The 15,924-nt window shown below is 61.9% G+C and overlaps 5 protein-coding genes across 5 annotated transcripts; 2 read left to right on the top strand and 3 right to left on the bottom strand.

Annotated features, from left to right (window-relative positions):
• Positions 1-176: 176 nt before the first annotated feature.
• DCS_04293 (uncharacterized protein) lies at positions 177-2,253 on the bottom strand (the record flags this gene model as incomplete). Its single annotated transcript, XM_040801605.1, has 3 exons — positions 177-511; positions 594-2,145; positions 2,173-2,253. The coding sequence occupies 3 exons, from the start codon at positions 2,251-2,253 to the stop codon at positions 177-179; spliced, it is 1,968 nt and encodes a 655-aa protein (XP_040656638.1).
• Positions 2,254-2,475: 222 nt separating this feature from the next.
• DCS_04292 (Fungal specific transcription factor) lies at positions 2,476-4,962 on the top strand (the record flags this gene model as incomplete). The annotated part of the gene is made up of 4 exons (XM_040801604.1): positions 2,476-2,603; positions 2,669-2,803; positions 2,938-3,964; positions 4,018-4,962. The coding sequence occupies 4 exons, from the start codon at positions 2,476-2,478 to the stop codon at positions 4,960-4,962; spliced, it is 2,235 nt and encodes a 744-aa protein (XP_040656637.1).
• Positions 4,963-8,555: 3,593 nt separating this feature from the next.
• On the top strand, positions 8,556-9,824 carry DCS_04291 (class III chitinase ChiA2; the record flags this gene model as incomplete). The annotated part of the gene is made up of 1 exon (XM_040801603.1): positions 8,556-9,824. The coding sequence occupies one exon, from the start codon at positions 8,556-8,558 to the stop codon at positions 9,822-9,824; it is 1,269 nt and encodes a 422-aa protein (XP_040656636.1).
• A 1,394-nt stretch (positions 9,825-11,218) lies between these two features.
• On the bottom strand, positions 11,219-11,986 carry DCS_04290 (uncharacterized protein; the record flags this gene model as incomplete). Its single annotated transcript, XM_040801602.1, has 2 exons — positions 11,219-11,374; positions 11,453-11,986. The coding sequence occupies 2 exons, from the start codon at positions 11,984-11,986 to the stop codon at positions 11,219-11,221; spliced, it is 690 nt and encodes a 229-aa protein (XP_040656635.1).
• Positions 11,987-12,441: 455 nt separating this feature from the next.
• Positions 12,442-14,393, bottom strand: DCS_04289 (uncharacterized protein; the record flags this gene model as incomplete). Its single annotated transcript, XM_040801601.1, has 4 exons — positions 12,442-12,991; positions 13,055-13,205; positions 13,258-13,396; positions 13,467-14,393. The coding sequence occupies 4 exons, from the start codon at positions 14,391-14,393 to the stop codon at positions 12,442-12,444; spliced, it is 1,767 nt and encodes a 588-aa protein (XP_040656634.1).
• Positions 14,394-15,924: the final 1,531 nt, after the last annotated feature.

Here is a 15,924-nt window from a genome sequence, read left to right as displayed (position 1 = left end):
GTCTCCTTCTTACCCCCATGCAGTGTCTGGTAGTGACTGGTAGGTTAGCAGTACGAACGCGGCACGCTGCCAAGCAGTGAAACCGCCAAAGCCGACGCGGGCACTTGCAAGAATAAAACATCAAGTCCTGCCTCGTGCAGCCATCATGCCGTCGCCACCCCCCCCCCCTCCAGGCGCTACGCATCGGCCTCGTCCATCCTGGCCGTCTCCCGCATCGCCTCGGCCAGCGCCTCGGCGTCGCGAGGCACGAAGCGCACCCGGTACCGCCGCGGCATGGCGACGAGGCTCCTCGGGTCGGCGTTGCCGCTGACGGGGTGGCAGTCGACGGCGTCGTGGCTCTCGACTCGGAAGCTGTTGAGCAGGCGCATGTAGACGAGGTAGAGCTCGCGGTTCGCCAGCTGCCAGCCGGCGCACATGCGGTAGCCGACGCCGTAGGTGAACAGAGGGGCGTCGGGCTGCTCCGACCAACGCTCGGGTCGGAAGACTTCGGGGTCCGGCCACAGGTCGGCATCTGGCGGTCGCGCACCCGTCAGCCTCGGCTTCCACTTCCCTCGGATGACTCGGCGAGCCTCCCGCTCGACGGCGGCACTCACCCATGTTGCAGGCCCAGGCGTTGAGGAAGACGACGGACCCGGCCGGGATGACCACGTCCCCGTAGGCGACGTCCTTGGTCGAGGCCCTCGGCAGCGCGAGGCGCAGGACGGTAAAGTACCGCAGCGACTCCTTGACGAGGGCGACGACGTACGGGCACCGCTGGTCGTCGCTCGCCTCGCACATGGGCTCGTCGGGGCCGTAGAAGCGTGCAATCTCGGCCGCGGCCCTCTCCTGCACCTCGGGGTGCCGCGACAGGAAGGCGACGAACCAGGCGACCTGCGTCGTCACCGTGTCGAGACCGCCCGAGAGCATGGTCAGGCTGATGGACGTCAGCTCGTCCTCGGTCAGCTTCGCCTCGTCGTCCAAGATGACGTTGGCCTGGATGCACGGCTTGTAGGTGCCGTCGGCGATGCGCTCGTCGAGGCCGCGGTTGAGCCTTCCGAGGTAGGCGTCACGCCGGTTACGCATCTCGCGCGCCTTGGACGAGTGCCGGTTGAAGGGGTTGAGGCGCAGCAGCGGGATGTAGTCCTGCAGGTTTCCAGTCGTCGACCGGAACCGGCTGATCTCCTCCTCGACGTGGGTGATTTCGTCGAACAGCTCGTCCTCCTGGCTCCGGAGCCGCACGCCCCAGTTGAGGGTAAGGGCTAGCGAGAGCGAGAGGCGCTGGATCATGGGCATCGGATCCGTCGGCACCCGGCCGGCCCGGCCGTACGAGTAGAGCTCCCGGATGAAGTCGCGCGTCTCGATGTCGAGGTGAGCGACATACGTCTGCACTGACGGCTTGTTCAGCGCCGAGGCAGCGCCCTTGCGCCGGCGCTTGAGCGAGTCGCCGTAGGGCGAGGTGCCGATGGTCGTGCCCGCCGTGTCGCTCAGGACCTTCGGTCCGGTCAGCACGATTCCGAGGTGCGTCGGGCGGCGAGGGGGGGGGGGGGGGCTCGGTTGAGAGGTGGGGCATGCCTTGTGAAAGGTGTAGAACTCGGGTCTCGAGCTCATGGCCGACGCGTTGTGGCCGAAGATGGCCCTCGCGGCGGCCGACGAGTTGACGACGACGATGGGGACGTTCCCGAGCTGGATCTGGTACACGTCGCCGAACGTCCTCGCCCAGTCTCGGTATTTCTCCGCCGCGTTGACGCGGATATCCCAGAGGTTGCCGATGAGAGGCAACCCGGCGGGCCCTTGGATGCCGCCGATCCTGGCCTTGCGCCGGACGATCTCGTTGGTGAGCAGATAGAGTAAAGGTGCGGCCAAGAGGGTGACGGCAAGGGACGACCACGAGCAGGTGTCGGCCAAGAAGGCTGTTGCGGCCATGACGAGACGAGACGGCGGCGGAACAGAGGCCACCTCGGGCGTTGCGAGGGCGGCGGACCTTCCAACGAGGGCCACAAGAGAAGTCGAGAGGGTGGCGGGCCGTCCAACGAGGGCTACCTCAGAAGTCGTCAGGGTAGCGGACCGTCCAATGAGGGCCACAAGAGAAGTCGTGAGTGCTACGGACCGGCCGACGAGTTTCTGTGTCGATCGGGGACTCGCTAGAACGATGTAGGAGGCTTGACTCTATCCTCGGGCAGGACTGGGCAGGACATCCGTCTCAGAGCGGCCTGCCTTTCTCTTCCATAGCTGACGGTGGTCGTGGGTCGATGAGCATCGGGAGACCAGTTGCATTTCCTCGGAACATGCTGACGGCCAGATTGCGTGTCCAAAGCCGGTACTTGGTGACGATGACGTTGCCAGCACGGCTCGGAAGGGGTCGGAATTGTTCCGAGAGGCTGAGACGGAATCGTTTGTCCGGCGTCCGTATTAGGTAAGGGTTCAGGCACAGCTGAACCCCTCCTCCTCCCACGCAGTCGTTGCTTTGTCGACGTCGGAAATCCTCTCGCCGCCGCCATGAATTCCGGAAGCCGGACAGGCCAAGCCAGCCATGGCACGGACGGCCCGGCGGACCCCAGGAAGCGTCCGTCGAGGGCTGAAGATGGGCGTCGGGCCAAGCGTGGAAGATATACGGCCGTTGCATGGTCCGCCAGCGCCGCGCACTCGCCTCGCCCCGTCGGACCCTACGCTCACCGTCATTTTTCCCTAGCAACGAGTGCAAGAAGAAGAAGCTCAAATGCCTGCCGACCGAAGGTCTGACCTGCGAGCGCTGTCTCCATGCCGGACTCGCCTGTGTCTTTGACGCCCGGCCGCCGTCCCAGACGACGAAGAGCAAACACGACAGGTTGGTCACATCCTCGGGAATCAGGGCCACGCTCTCCAAAAGACACCCAAGCGTCTCCCCGTTTACCCATCCTTTCAACCGTCCAACCGTTTATCCGTCCATCCGTCCACCCGTCCACCCGTCCATTCGCATAGGCTCATGTCACTCGACAGCCATCGCCTCCGGACCCTCGGCGAAGAGACGGCGCTGCTGCGTCAGCAAGTCGCCGACCTCGCGCAGGCCGTTCAGGAGCTGCAAAGCCCGTCTCCGACCCGGCCCCGGGTCCACGCCCGCCTCGCCAGCATCCTCACGCCTTCGCCGTCCAACGGTTACGGCGGGGCGAGGACCGTCCCGAAAGACCCGCAGTTCGTCGGGCCCACCCGCCCTGCCTACGGGCTACTGGTCGCCGAGCGGTCCCTGACGCGCATGGGCATTCCCGCCTCGGAGCCGGAGCCGGAGAGTCCCCGTGCGTCTCCAACGCCGAGCGAGCGATCGAGGGGGGAATGCGCCGACGCCGACGTTGATTTCTGGAACCGCTGCACGCCCCACGAGCTCTCCCGGCTGCTTGGCGTCTTCGAGGAGGAGGTCGAGTCGGTCTATCCCTTCATCGACATTGTCGAGCTGGCCTCGCGAGCCGACCAAATCCTCTACCTGATTCGCAGCCCCGCGTCGATGGACAATCAGCATCGGGAGACGCGGCCCCCCCTGACGTCGAGGGACATTGAGATGGCCAAGCTCGCGGCCGCCACGGGCATCGCCATCGAGGCACGCGGTAGGAACCAGCTGAGCGCGGCCATTGCCGAGTCGGTTCAGGATAGCATCACGCGCATATCGCGCTCCGAGGTGGCGCTCAAAGGAATACAACTGCTCGTGGCGCTGGTAAGAAGATCCCGGGGTTGCCTCCCGTTTCCCTCGCTGAGCGCGGCGCAGAGCATCTACCACTTTCACTGCGACGACGAGCTGCTCGCCTGGCGAACCATCGGCATCGCGGCGAGGGAATCTCTCGAGATGGGTCTCCACAGGAAAAAGTCGCTTCTCGACAACTTCAAAGACGCGCAGTCGCGGCGCGATGCCATGCGCGTCTTCTGGTGCGTCTACGTCCTCGACCGCCGATGGAGCTTCGGCACGAGCCTCTCATTTGCCCTCGCCGACCGAGACATCGACCCCGCGCTGCCCGAGCTGGTAGGTCGGAGAGCCCGCGGCCGCGTCGCGTCGGCCCCCGGCTGACGATGCAGGACGCCGACCACGCCTACCTCAACTGCATGGTCGGCTACGCCCGGCTGTGCTCCCAGCTCTGGGATGCCATCCCTCCCCTCGGCGCGCCCGTCCAGTCCATCCCGCACGAGACGGTGCGGGCGCTCGACGTCAGCACGCAGGCTTGGATCGAGGGCATACCAGCCCACCTGCAGATGCGGCACCCGCACGCCCTCGTCGCCGCCCGGTCCCAGCCGCGGGTCCTGCACCGGCTGCGCGCCCTGCTCTTCCTGCGCGGCAACTTCACGCGCATCTCCATCTACCAGCACTACCTCCTCAGCGCCGCCACGATGCAGGCCAACCTCGCGAGCGCACGCCTCGTCGTCGACGTAGCCCGCGACAGCGTCGAGGTGCTCGTCCACCTTCACGCGACGACGGACATTTACTCGCGCCAGCAGAACGCCTTCAACCACTTTCTGCTGAGCGCCTTTGCCGTCATCGCCCTCGCCGTCTGCCACGCGCCCGACGTCTTCGCCGAGCACTGCCGGGGGAGCTTCCTCGACGCCGTCGATCTCGTCCGGGGCTTCTCGCGCCACAGCGTCGCGAGCCGGCGGCTGTGGAACAGCATCCGGGGCTTCCTGCCACGGCTGAACAGGCTGGGGCTGCCAGGCTCCGAGAGGCCGGCCGACGTCTCGAGGAGGGGCTCGGCCGCTCCGGCCGCCGACGCCGCCCAGCTCCACCCTCGTTCGTCTTCGGTCGCCGCCGAGCATGCCGCGGGTCTCGAAGGCGGCACCCTGGCGACGCCGCAGCCGATGGGCATGCCCGACATGTCGGAGATAAGCTCCGACCTGCTGGATCTGTTCGACACTCTCGTGCAGGGGCAAGACTCGGAGCACGAGTTTCCCACGGAGCTTTTCGGTGCCGTCGAGGGAGAGGCGTCGGAGGGGGTTGGACTCTCGCGCCGCTTCCTGCAAGGGTTGATGTAGGGACGCGCATCCCCCTCCGCAACGTCCGTCACGCGCACCCCGTCTACCGTCCTGGAAGGCGGCGTCGTCGCGCGAGGAGTGGCCGGCATACGATGGACCACGGTGACATGATCAAGCCGGACGACGGGAACGTGGAGGGAAGGTCAGGGCTCGCACAGACGCCACCATGACCACCCGGGCCAGCAACAGCGGCAGCCTCCTGCGCGGCACCATATTTCGACCTGCACCGGCGTGATAGGATGGGCCCTCATGGCAAGGCACCTTTTCCGCCAGGGTAACCCCTCTGGAAGAATGGACGCCCGTTCGACCTCGTCGTAGGCACCAAAATACGTGTCCATGCCACAGTCAAAATGCGCGCTTGAACGGTGAGGGCGCATGGCGAGCACGCGAAGTGGGCCGCGGCGGTGTGAGTCGATGGGGGTGTTGGTCGCGACGAACGACGAGGACGGAGTAGGCTACGGGTCATTGGATGGCCGCTCGTCGGCCTCGGCTGGCTCGCACTCGGGAGACGGCCGGCCGGAGGCGGGTCCAGGTGGGACTCGTCGGCGGGGTAGGGCGGGCGGGCGGGTTCAGAGCCGGGCCCGGGCCGTCGGCTTGGATCGGGCCGAGCGACCAGGAGGCCGCCCAAGCTGCCGACCAAGCATGAGAGCCGACGGACTCGACGACGAAACGACAAAGGAAAAGGGAAATGAAAAAGGGAAACGAAAAAAAAAAATGGACGAAGACGACGAATCCAGGGGCGAGTCATCCGAGGCCACTGCCTTTTCCACGAGCAATCTGCCGGTACCCATCTCGTGACTCGTCGGACACGAGCGTCGCAAGCCATGGCTGGTCTGCGGCACAGCTTGCTTGCCGTGGCAGCGGCCATGTTTCAGCATGGGAACGCGAATGGGGAGACGAGGCAGACAGATGCGCGCGTCAGGCCGTCGGCCGACGTGGTTGGATGGCTTGCCGGACGGCCCCTGCGGCGTGCAGGATGCGGCTGAGGACTCGGATTTCGTCACGGTCGAACCAGAAGGCAGAAGCAAACACCAGATGCGGCGCCCCCTGGTAGGCAGACGAGCGAACGGATCGCCGAGGCTGCACTGGAATAGGTGCTACTCATTCGCCAATCTCATTCGTTGGTATGCACTCGCCAGCACGTCTTACTTATCAGCCACTTTCTTGCTTTGTGGGGATGGATGGGACGTTGGAGATGGCGCAGACGATGGCATGATGGTGCCTATCGCGTAAGTGTCGTGATCATGGCAGATGCAGGTACAGAGTGGTGCAGCCAGTAATGACCTAGTAGTGCTCTGTACTCCGCAGTACCAACGCAGGCAGATGTAGGGGTACGGAGTAATACTCTGTACTACGTAGGTACGGAGTGCACCTGGAACCATAGCATGTACGCAGTAACCACCTAGTTAGTACCTACCTACTAGGTAGGTAATACGGAGTCCTAGGTACTCTGTAAGTCCTGTACGGGGTACTCCGTATTGGTACTGTAATTACACCTACTGCAGCTGTAGGTACTGTAGCAACTTCTTGTAGATATACCGAGCCGTACGGAGTACAGCAGATGCTATCGGCGGCACATGTACAGTCTCGCTTGGCGGTCCGCCGAGTCACGGCCAAGCTACAGCGCATGTGCGTACCAACCAGATGCTCCGTCTCCCACCGGCAAGCAGTACACTCTGTACGCCGTGTTGTGATTTCCATCATCCGACCCATCGTGCGACTACGTCATAGTTGATAGGTCGACCGATCCATCGACGATCAAGGACAAGGCAGCGAGGCAGTGCTCGCGCGATGCTGCCAACGACCCGCTAGCTGCCAGCGCCAACCGCTACCTGTAGGCCCTCGGCACCTCCAAGGCAACGGCGGGCCACCAAACCGCTCGGGCGAGAAGCCTGTGAGGAAGCGGGCTACAGGCACCACGCGCAGTGGGCTTGCATGTGCTGACAGGCAGTCGACGACGCTAATCGGCCGCTGCGCGCGCTGTGCGCCGCGAACACGAGATATAACCGCAGACCATCGGCATGCTAGCCCTCGCGCGGCAGCGGTACCCAATGAGGGCCGACAAAGAGATTCTGCATAAACGCTCGGCGCCACAGCGCAGCGCTCGCCGCTCTGCCTCTAACGGGATGAGGTCAAGAACGAGGCAGGCGAAAGCTTGGGGCCGCGGCCGAGGGAGGGAAGAGAAGCTCTCGCAGGCAGACGGGTGCGCGGAGGCGGCGGAAAAGTAGGGGAATACGCTCGAGGGCGCCGCTTGATTGGCCAGGCCGTTGGTGCCGACGAAGCAAAAAGGTGCCATTATTGATTCGAGGACAATGCACGCACTACCACGCTAGTCCTTGGTAGGTAAGCAGATGATCAGAGTACGGTCGCAAGTACAGCTACTTCTTTGTACAATAAAGCGGCACCAAATCGTACCAAGCCGCATGTACCTGTACACCTACGCTCGGAGGCATGAATACTTGTGCAACGTACGGAGTACTCCGCACGTAAGTACTTACAACTACAGTACAACTACAACTACAGTAAGTACGGAGTACCTAGGTACTTACCGTGCCTACAGCACAGTAAGCAAGTACTTGCTAGGTGTACTTTGCAGTGCTAGTGCAAAGGTAAGTACAGGTAGACTTTCGGGAGAGGCCACGATGGCGGCGAGCGCCTTTGCTTTGTACATGAGCAAACGTACACCGTGGTGGGCTCCCTACACCTACACCTCAACGGCGAGCGCCGTCAATGGCCAGATATCCCCTTTGCCTCGCGGCCGTTGCCTGTCATCCATGCGGCGCCGGAACGGGCAGAACTCGATGAGGAATACGGCGGGGCCAATCGTCTGGGCATCTGCTTGGCGGCGAACGCGCGACGCAAGTACATGTACCTGCGCTCCGTGTACTCGCCCGCGCTGCGTGCCGCCACCGGTACCGACACAGGACCTCTGCCGTAGGTACTTGTACATGGTCCGGAGGGAATACGTTGCGATGGTGACCCGGAAAATAGGGAAAATAGGGGTCTCGTTCTCACACCCACATGTCAGTACCGCCAAGTACAAGTTCGTCGACGTACATGCACTGCTGACGATACGACGAGGCGTACACAGTACCTGCATGTACATGTACACCTCCCTACCTACTTACAGTACCTACCCCTACGGCAAGTGCAGCACACCAACGGCACGGGGAGCTCTTGCCATGGGGTGCGAGGTGCCTTGTCACCGTACGAGCGTGCCGGCACGTACGTGCTCTGCGCAAGTACATGGACACCACCTGCTGCGGTTGCCGACACTGCCAAGACGGTACCGGTACATGGTGCTGCTCGCTTGACTGTACCTGTACATGGCACGGCGGTACACGTACGCGACCTTCGGAATAGGAGCTCCTCCGTCTGCGAGCCAGACACGTATACATAAAAGGAGCTCGCCATCGACCCTCCACCTCGTCGAGACGGCTTTCTCGTCACCTCGTTGCTCTGCCTTGCTGCCTCTGAACCGACGGTCCTTGGAGATCCCTGGCGGATCTCGTTCCCCTTCAGTCCCTCCTTCAGGAACATTTCATTCTCACGTCCCCCTGCACCTCACTTACACGCCTCGACCCGTGTGCAAGATGCGTTTCCTCGCCACCTCGCTGGTCCTCGTCGGCCTCGTCGCCGTCCCTGCGCTATCTGCTCCCCGTTCTCGGAGACGCAGCGCCTCGTCCTCGGCTTCGGCTTCGGTGCCCGCATCGGCCGCCGTCGGTGTCGCCGCCAGCCCCCAACCGACGGTGACGGTGACGGTGACGGTGACCGCCCCCGCCCCCGCCGCTGCTTCACCCTCCTCATCGTCCTCAGGCGCCGCCGCCGCCGCCGGCTCCTCGCCCTCGTCCTCCTCCTCATCCCCCTCCTCACCGGCGACGTACGGCAACGGCTCGTTCAAGAACACGACGACGTCGACGCGTGGCCAGAACGTGCTCTACTGGGGTCAGAACGGTGGAGGCGCGCGTGAGAACAACGACCTCAGCTCCTACTGCACCGACTCGTCGGGTGTCGACATCGTCATCCTATCCTTCCTCTACCAGTATGGCAACGGCGTCCTCGCCCCCGGCGGCACCATCGGTCAGTCCTGCACCATCAGCAACGGCCAGGGCCAGGGCTGCGATGAGCTCGCCAAGGCCATCGACGTCTGCAAGTCGCGCGGCGTCAAGGTCCTCCTCTCCCTCGGCGGCGCCGTCGGCACCTACGGGCTCGGCTCCCAGCAGGAGGCCGAGGCCATCGGCCAGAGCCTCTGGGACAGCTACGGAAAGAGCGGCGGCGGCGGCGGCGGCGGCGGCAACGGCACCTACGGGGCCGCCGGTCGACCCTTTGGCCAGACCTTTGTCGACGGCTGGGACTTTGACATTGAGAGCAACAACGGCAACAGCTTCTACCCCTACCTCATCGCCAAGCTGCGGGCCAACTTCGCGTCGGACCCGAGCAGCACCTACTACATCACGGGCGCGCCCCAGTGCCCGCTGCCGGAGCCCAACATGAGCGGCATGATCGGCGGCGCCCAGTTCGACTACCTCTTCGTCCAGTTCTACAACAACCCGAGCTGCTCCGTCGACGGCACCATCAACTGGGACGGCTGGAAGGGCCACCTCGCCGGCACGCCCTCGGCCGGCGCCAAGATCTTCATCGGCGTGCCCGCCGCACCCCTCGGCGCGACCGGCACCGATTCGGGCGCCAAGTACTACCTCGATCCCTCGCGGCTCGCGACGCTCGTCAACCAGCACAAGTCCGACGCTGCCTTTGGCGGCGTCATGATGTGGGCGGCCGCCTTTTCGGATGCCAACGTCAACAACGGCTGCACCTACGCCCAGCAGGCGAAGCGCATACTGACCACGGGTGCCACCTGCTAGCGACAGATGCGGGCCTTGCTTCTCCCGATATTTCCTTTTTCTCCTTCTCCCTATCTTCTTTCTTTTTCCCCTTATTCCCCTATTGCCCTTCCCCTTTCTTCCATTTCCCTTTTTTCACCCTCAATCTTTGCCTTCGCAGGACGTAGAGCGACATATTCATGTACATAGCACTTGTAATGACCATCATGTGCGTCATGAAAACGAGAGAGAGTCTGGACTCTGTCTGCATGGCCGGGTCCATGAATGAAGAACAAACCGTCGGATGACATTGGTCCCCTCATGAAAAGATCGAATGCTCTCACGAGTGACTGGCGAGATAACCGTCGACACAGCCATGCACCGTATGGGTGGAGCCCGAAGCAGCGTCGAGATGACCGTACGCGTGACGTCACCGGGCACCTACACGAACAGCAGTCGGATGCCCGCTGAGGGTCAGCGCGACGCGACCTTGAGCATGCTTGGGCCTACGGATATGCCGGTACCGGCAGCGCTTCCTACGTGCACGCTTTTCCTCGTCGAAGGCGAGAGGAGAGGGCGGAGAAGGCGACGGGGTCGGGACGGGATTCACTCAATGGCCGGCAACCACCAACTGGGACAATTTCCAGCCATGTCGTCGAAAGTCGGTTCGGAAGCACCTCTTCGAGGGTCCTCGCCATGCTCACCGAAAGAACATGGTGTTCATTGCTGCCTGGGTGGCACGTGTAGACTTGCGCCGAATCGGTCGAAGGCGCCGGGATGCCACCCGGTCGGCGGCCGCCATCCCGGCTTTCGGCGTCTCCACTCCTGCACCATTGATTGCTTGGCTCCGGCCGGACTGGGCGCAAGCGCGCCGTATTCCGACTCCACTCTCCGTGCTCCACCCGCACCGGCCCACGCGCATGTACCTGTACAGCCTTCACGCTCCGTGCGGTGCGGGTTGCGCATGTACATGTACGCCGGCGCCAAAGTACACGTACAAGTGCCGCGGTCACCCGAACAGGGATCCGGATCGACACCAACAATGGACAGCTCGGCATGCATCATCACACAACCCTCTCGTCGGATCACCATACGTGCATTCATACATCCATTCATACGTCTTAAGAGGTGCGGCGCCGCGGGAACAATCAGGCTAGCCCTCCTGGGAACGGAGACGCCCTGTCATTCCGTGTCTACGTCCCACCTCTTGCTCGGCACCGCACAGTTGAGCAGTCCTGCGCCGGCCTTTGCCGGCCTTTGCTGGCCTTCTTCGGCCACTCTTGACGCACAGTGGTGGCCACGGGGGGTTCATCCATTGTCGACGGAGCGTGCATGTGGAGAGGAGGAAGGATGGATTGTATAAACGACAGGCTCGTCGGTAGGCTCGTCGCTGCTTTGTCCGCCCCAACCTCGACCGTGGCCCGCCTGAAAGGCGTTCAGCAGCTATCGGACGTCATCATAATGTTCCAGTGCGTCCAATGGAAGATCTGGCCCCCCCGGTAGCAGCACTGGCTGGGATTGCACTTGTTCCAGATGGCCTCGATGCCCGACACGACGGAATTCCACGACTCGAGCCGCTTCTCCTCGGCCGTCTGAGGCCCGCTCGCGTGTCAGCGCAGGTCAAGGGAACGCCCGAGGGCACAAGCGTGGGCGCAACAGCAGGGACGTACGTCGTTGCAGAGCCAAATGGCCGTCAGGTAGCTGCAGCTGACTCGGCCGCACTTGCGCGGGCCGGGCCCCATGCGCGGCCTCCCGCGCAGTCTCCGGAGGTACCTGATGGCTTCGGCGTAACCCTTGGGGCGGGTGCCTCCGAAGAGATTCCTGTCGCAGAGGATGCCGGCCCCGGTCCAGTCGGTGCGCTTCTCGAGGGGGTGGTCGTCAAAGTCGCCCTCGTAGTTTGGGTTGATCGCCCTCAGCTGGTCGTGGACGGACTGGACGGTGCCGTTGAGCGTCAACGTCGGCCCGTCCGGAAAGGCTTGCACGTCCCAGACGACCGGCGTCTCCTCGGTGCCTTCCGGAAGCCGTCCGGTGAAGCCGCCGGCCATGTTCGGCGCCCCGTGGCCCGGGGCGGCCAAGGTCAAGGCGGCCAAGGCCAGCACAAGAGCGGGAAGCACGTTGGTCATTGTCGTCACGTCGTGCTGAAAGGTGATGTCTTGGTCGTGAAGCCAAGAGAGCGAGCGGGAAGGCGTTGCGACGGCTGCCATTTGTATATACATATTTATATATGCGTCCATCCATCCATTCACCCGCCCATCCATTCATCCATGCACGCATCCATCCATCCATCCACCTATGCATCCATCCATTCATCCATATCTGTACTCACGCACGCACATCCATGGGTGAAGGCGTGCATGTACCCCGCCATTCTTCCGCACCAACACGGTCGTCCGTCGTCCAGGATCGAGAGGCACGGATCGCCATCCGGTCGAATCACGTGGATGAAACGACTACCCCTGATTTCCCCGCGTTCCTCGCCGGATTTCCCCTCTTCTCCAGACGCAAGTAGGCCATCCGATCGATGGTTGCCTGGCCGGGAAAAGGCTCGGACATGGGTGCGGCCTGTGCTCAAGACCGGACCATCGTCTGTCACTGCCATGGGCCGCGTGACATCGGACGAACATCAAGCACCAAGCTCTTGTGGTTGCTCATCATCCTTCTAGTCGTCGCCATCAGCACTTCCTGGAGGGTAGCACTTGAATACCGTGGTGCCACAGGTGCCCTGGGCCGTGCAGGATGTTGCGTCCACCTCCTCGTCTCCTCCGCCGCTTGCTGTCCCGGCCTTCCCGTGTTGGGTGTAAAACTCGCGCACCCACGTCGTCATCTTTTTGATAATTTGTTTTTGAAAGGTGTCGATAACGGGGTTTACCTTCCCATTTTCCATCCACATGTCGCTGCAGTGCGACGCGTTGGGCAGAATCCAGTGGGGGGCCAGTGTCGTGCCGTTCAGCGGTCCTCCGGGCCTCTCGTGAGCGGCGACGGTCAGTCCCCGCCACGGATCGTACTGGCCGTTCACCCACATGAGGCGTGTCGTGTTCACGGCGTTCCAGCCGCCGGTCCGCTTGTTGAGTGACTCGACCGTACGACCCATGGCCAGGCCGGGCTTGTAGCCGTTCGTTTCGGGGAAGAGCAGATCACACTGACGGCGCCTGTACTCGGACGTGTAGTGTTTCGAAACGATACCATTCGTCGCGTTCGGTCCACCGACTCTGAATTGTCCCCAGCTGCATCACCGTCAATCGCCGTCGAGCGGGGGAAGGGGGTGGACGAACGGCTCGTTGCACTTGACCCATTCGTATTGACGACCCCACGTATGGGATGTGGAGGTGTTTGTATATCTCGGGGAGAGAGGATTGTAGGTGTCGAAGCACTCGACCGTGTTCTTGTCGTGATCCTTGTAATAGTCGTCGTACCAACTACACGCTAGACGGACATGAATCGATTTAGGCCTTCCCGAGGGTAGCACGGCACTTACTCTCAGGGATGGCAAGCTCGCGGTACCATTTCGAGAGGCCATCCATGGCCTTTTTCCCACCCACTCCCTCCTTTCCGGGAATTTCAGCGGTAGCGGTGCCGAAATGACCGGTACCATTACCGTCGGCAGGCCATATGTTCTACCGTGCCGTCAGCCGTGTCGTCAGCCGTGCCGTCCGCTCGATAGGGCTCATCCGACGGCTTGCCTACCTCGACATAGTTACACATGCGGGTCACGCCCATGTCGCCGTGAAAGAATTGGCCGGCCTGCCAAGCAGGCAAAGTCTCTGCAAGCGCGGCGAGAAAGTCGTCGTCGTGTTTGAGGTCACCAAAGCCGAATCGGGTCTTGATTTCCTGCCGCGACTCGTTCGTCCCCGTGGTGAAGACGTCGTCAATGTGCGCCATGACCTGCTTCATGTCGGCGCTGCAGTTTCGCGGCAAGACCGCCTCGACAGCATCCCAGTAGGCCGAGTAGGATTCAATGGCCTGAACGGTGGCGCAAGAGGCGTGGTAAGCCCAGAAGGTGCCCGGCGCGAAATGGTGAGTCCAGGCAGTCAGGGCACCGGCGTAGGAGCAGCCGGTCAGCACCCACGGTGCCATGTCGGGTTTGGACGAGCCCGCCTTGTCAAAGGGGAGTTCGACATGGTTGGCAAAGTGAACGATGTCTTGAATCATGTTGTCCAAGTTGACGGGCTGCAGGGTCTCGGCCGTGAGGTTGGCGACGGGAGAGCTCTCGCCATAGTAGCGGTGCTCCATCATGACGATGGCACCACCCACGGCCTCGGCAAAGGCGCCAGGTAGCTTGCTGGAATTCATCCAAGATACCTTCCACGAGGGGTCGTCCTCGATCGGCGCCATCATGATGACGGGCGAGCCGGGGCCGCGGTAGTAGTCGGCGTTCCACCAGAAGCGCTGGGTGAAGTTGCCGCGCGACGGGTTGCGATGGTCGATGGGCTGCACGAAATGGCCGACCTGGGGGCCGACCTTTTTGGCCGCGACCGAGGCAGCTTGGCCATCGACCGAGGCAGCTTGGCCATCGACGGGGAGGGGCATTCTGTAGTGCGCGGCTGGTCGTGGAGCCGACGCGGCCATGAGCAGATCCGCCAGCGCGGCGATCAAGAGAGGGTAGCAGCGCATCTTGATTCGGCTCGGGGGGTGCGCGACCTGAGCCGGAGGGTTGGTTCGTCGCGAGAGGTTGCAAGAAGGGGTTTGTCATGGGCTCCAACGACGACCGTCGTCGCCCTTATATGCAAGCATAAGTACTGTACACCTGCCGCGAGCACTTGCAAGCAAGCACCTGCACCCGCAGCCGGAATTCCCGTCGAACGGCTCGCTTCCTCCACCATGGTCGAGTCATGATCCGTCAAGCTGGGGCGAGAGGCGGTTGGCTGTCCGTCGAGGAGCTAGGAGACTTGTATCCACCACCAGTTCCTCGGGGTATGCCGGTCAAGCAAGCACGGCAATGACGTCGCAACGGCCACAACACAAGGAAGATGGCCTTGGGTGTCCGTTGGTAAGCACGCGCTCCATGCTTCAACGGCTCATGCTTGCTCCTCTATACCCGTGCCCCATTCCTCAGTGCATGTACTTACTTACGGGCACACGTACCTGGGCAAGGACAAATAGTATGCAGCCTCTTACGTACTTGGGTGCAATCATGGTACGGCTGCAGCGGCTCACCAGCCAACTCGGCAGGTCGGAAACCGCACGCCGGCGCTGCCACCCAACGTCACACTGCGTGATGATTGGCGCACATGGACTCGTACATGAACGCGTAGGTGTTTGCACGGAGCGCCCGTGGAGAGTATGGCCGGTATTCTGCGGCGAGCACCTGCACGCAGGAGTAAGTATATTCTTCTGCCCCGAGGCACACCGGATACAGGCGTCGTCGTCAAGGCAGACCTTGCCATGCAAGTCGACGCTTCGAGGAAGAAGGGTCGGGGTTCGGGTGCCGAGAAGCGTGTGCAGGGATGGCGGTATTATCATGGTTGAGGCAGACTTTGCCATGGAAGTCGATCCTTTGAGGAAGAAGGGTTGGGGTTCGTGTGCCGAGAAGAGTGCGTGGAGGGATGGCCTCGGATCATGGACGCGTACGTGCATACTGTAGAGTATTAATTCCACTCTCTGCACGGAGTACTTGAACGTGTACATGCGTACAGTGTGATGCAATCCATGCCGTACTGTATGCTTGCCATACTACTTTGTACTATCTAGTACGTAAGCACTCCATAGGCAGCATCATGCTTGTATAATAATGACAGCTGATACTTGCACACCTGCAAGTAAGTACAACTACCTGTACGGAGTTCAGTACACCCACTTGTACTTACTCCGCACACGTACAGTAAGTAAGTAGTCGTATTATTACATCAAGAATATACGTGTACGGTACTGTAGTTGCAAGTACAGTATTACGTACTACAGTACGTCCTGGTTGATAATGCGCACTGTACCAGGTGTACAAGCAAGTAACTATAGCATGCATGTTATTTGCTTGCACTTACTGTACACGTACATGGCAACAATCCAACCAAGACTAGACTGTACAGTGCAAGTATCGGTGAAGGACTGTTTGTACCATCTGCAAGAAGTGCATGCTTGTCGTATAGTAAATGCAAAACAATTTCCGCCATGCAATACAGCATCATGATCTACGGCAAGTGTTGGT

The sequence above is a fragment of the Drechmeria coniospora genome, chromosome 02, assembly GCF_001625195.1.
Source record: "Drechmeria coniospora strain ARSEF 6962 chromosome 02, whole genome shotgun sequence".
NCBI lineage: Eukaryota > Fungi > Ascomycota > Sordariomycetes > Hypocreales > Ophiocordycipitaceae > Drechmeria > Drechmeria coniospora.
This window is presented reverse-complemented; position numbering and strand designations above follow the sequence as displayed.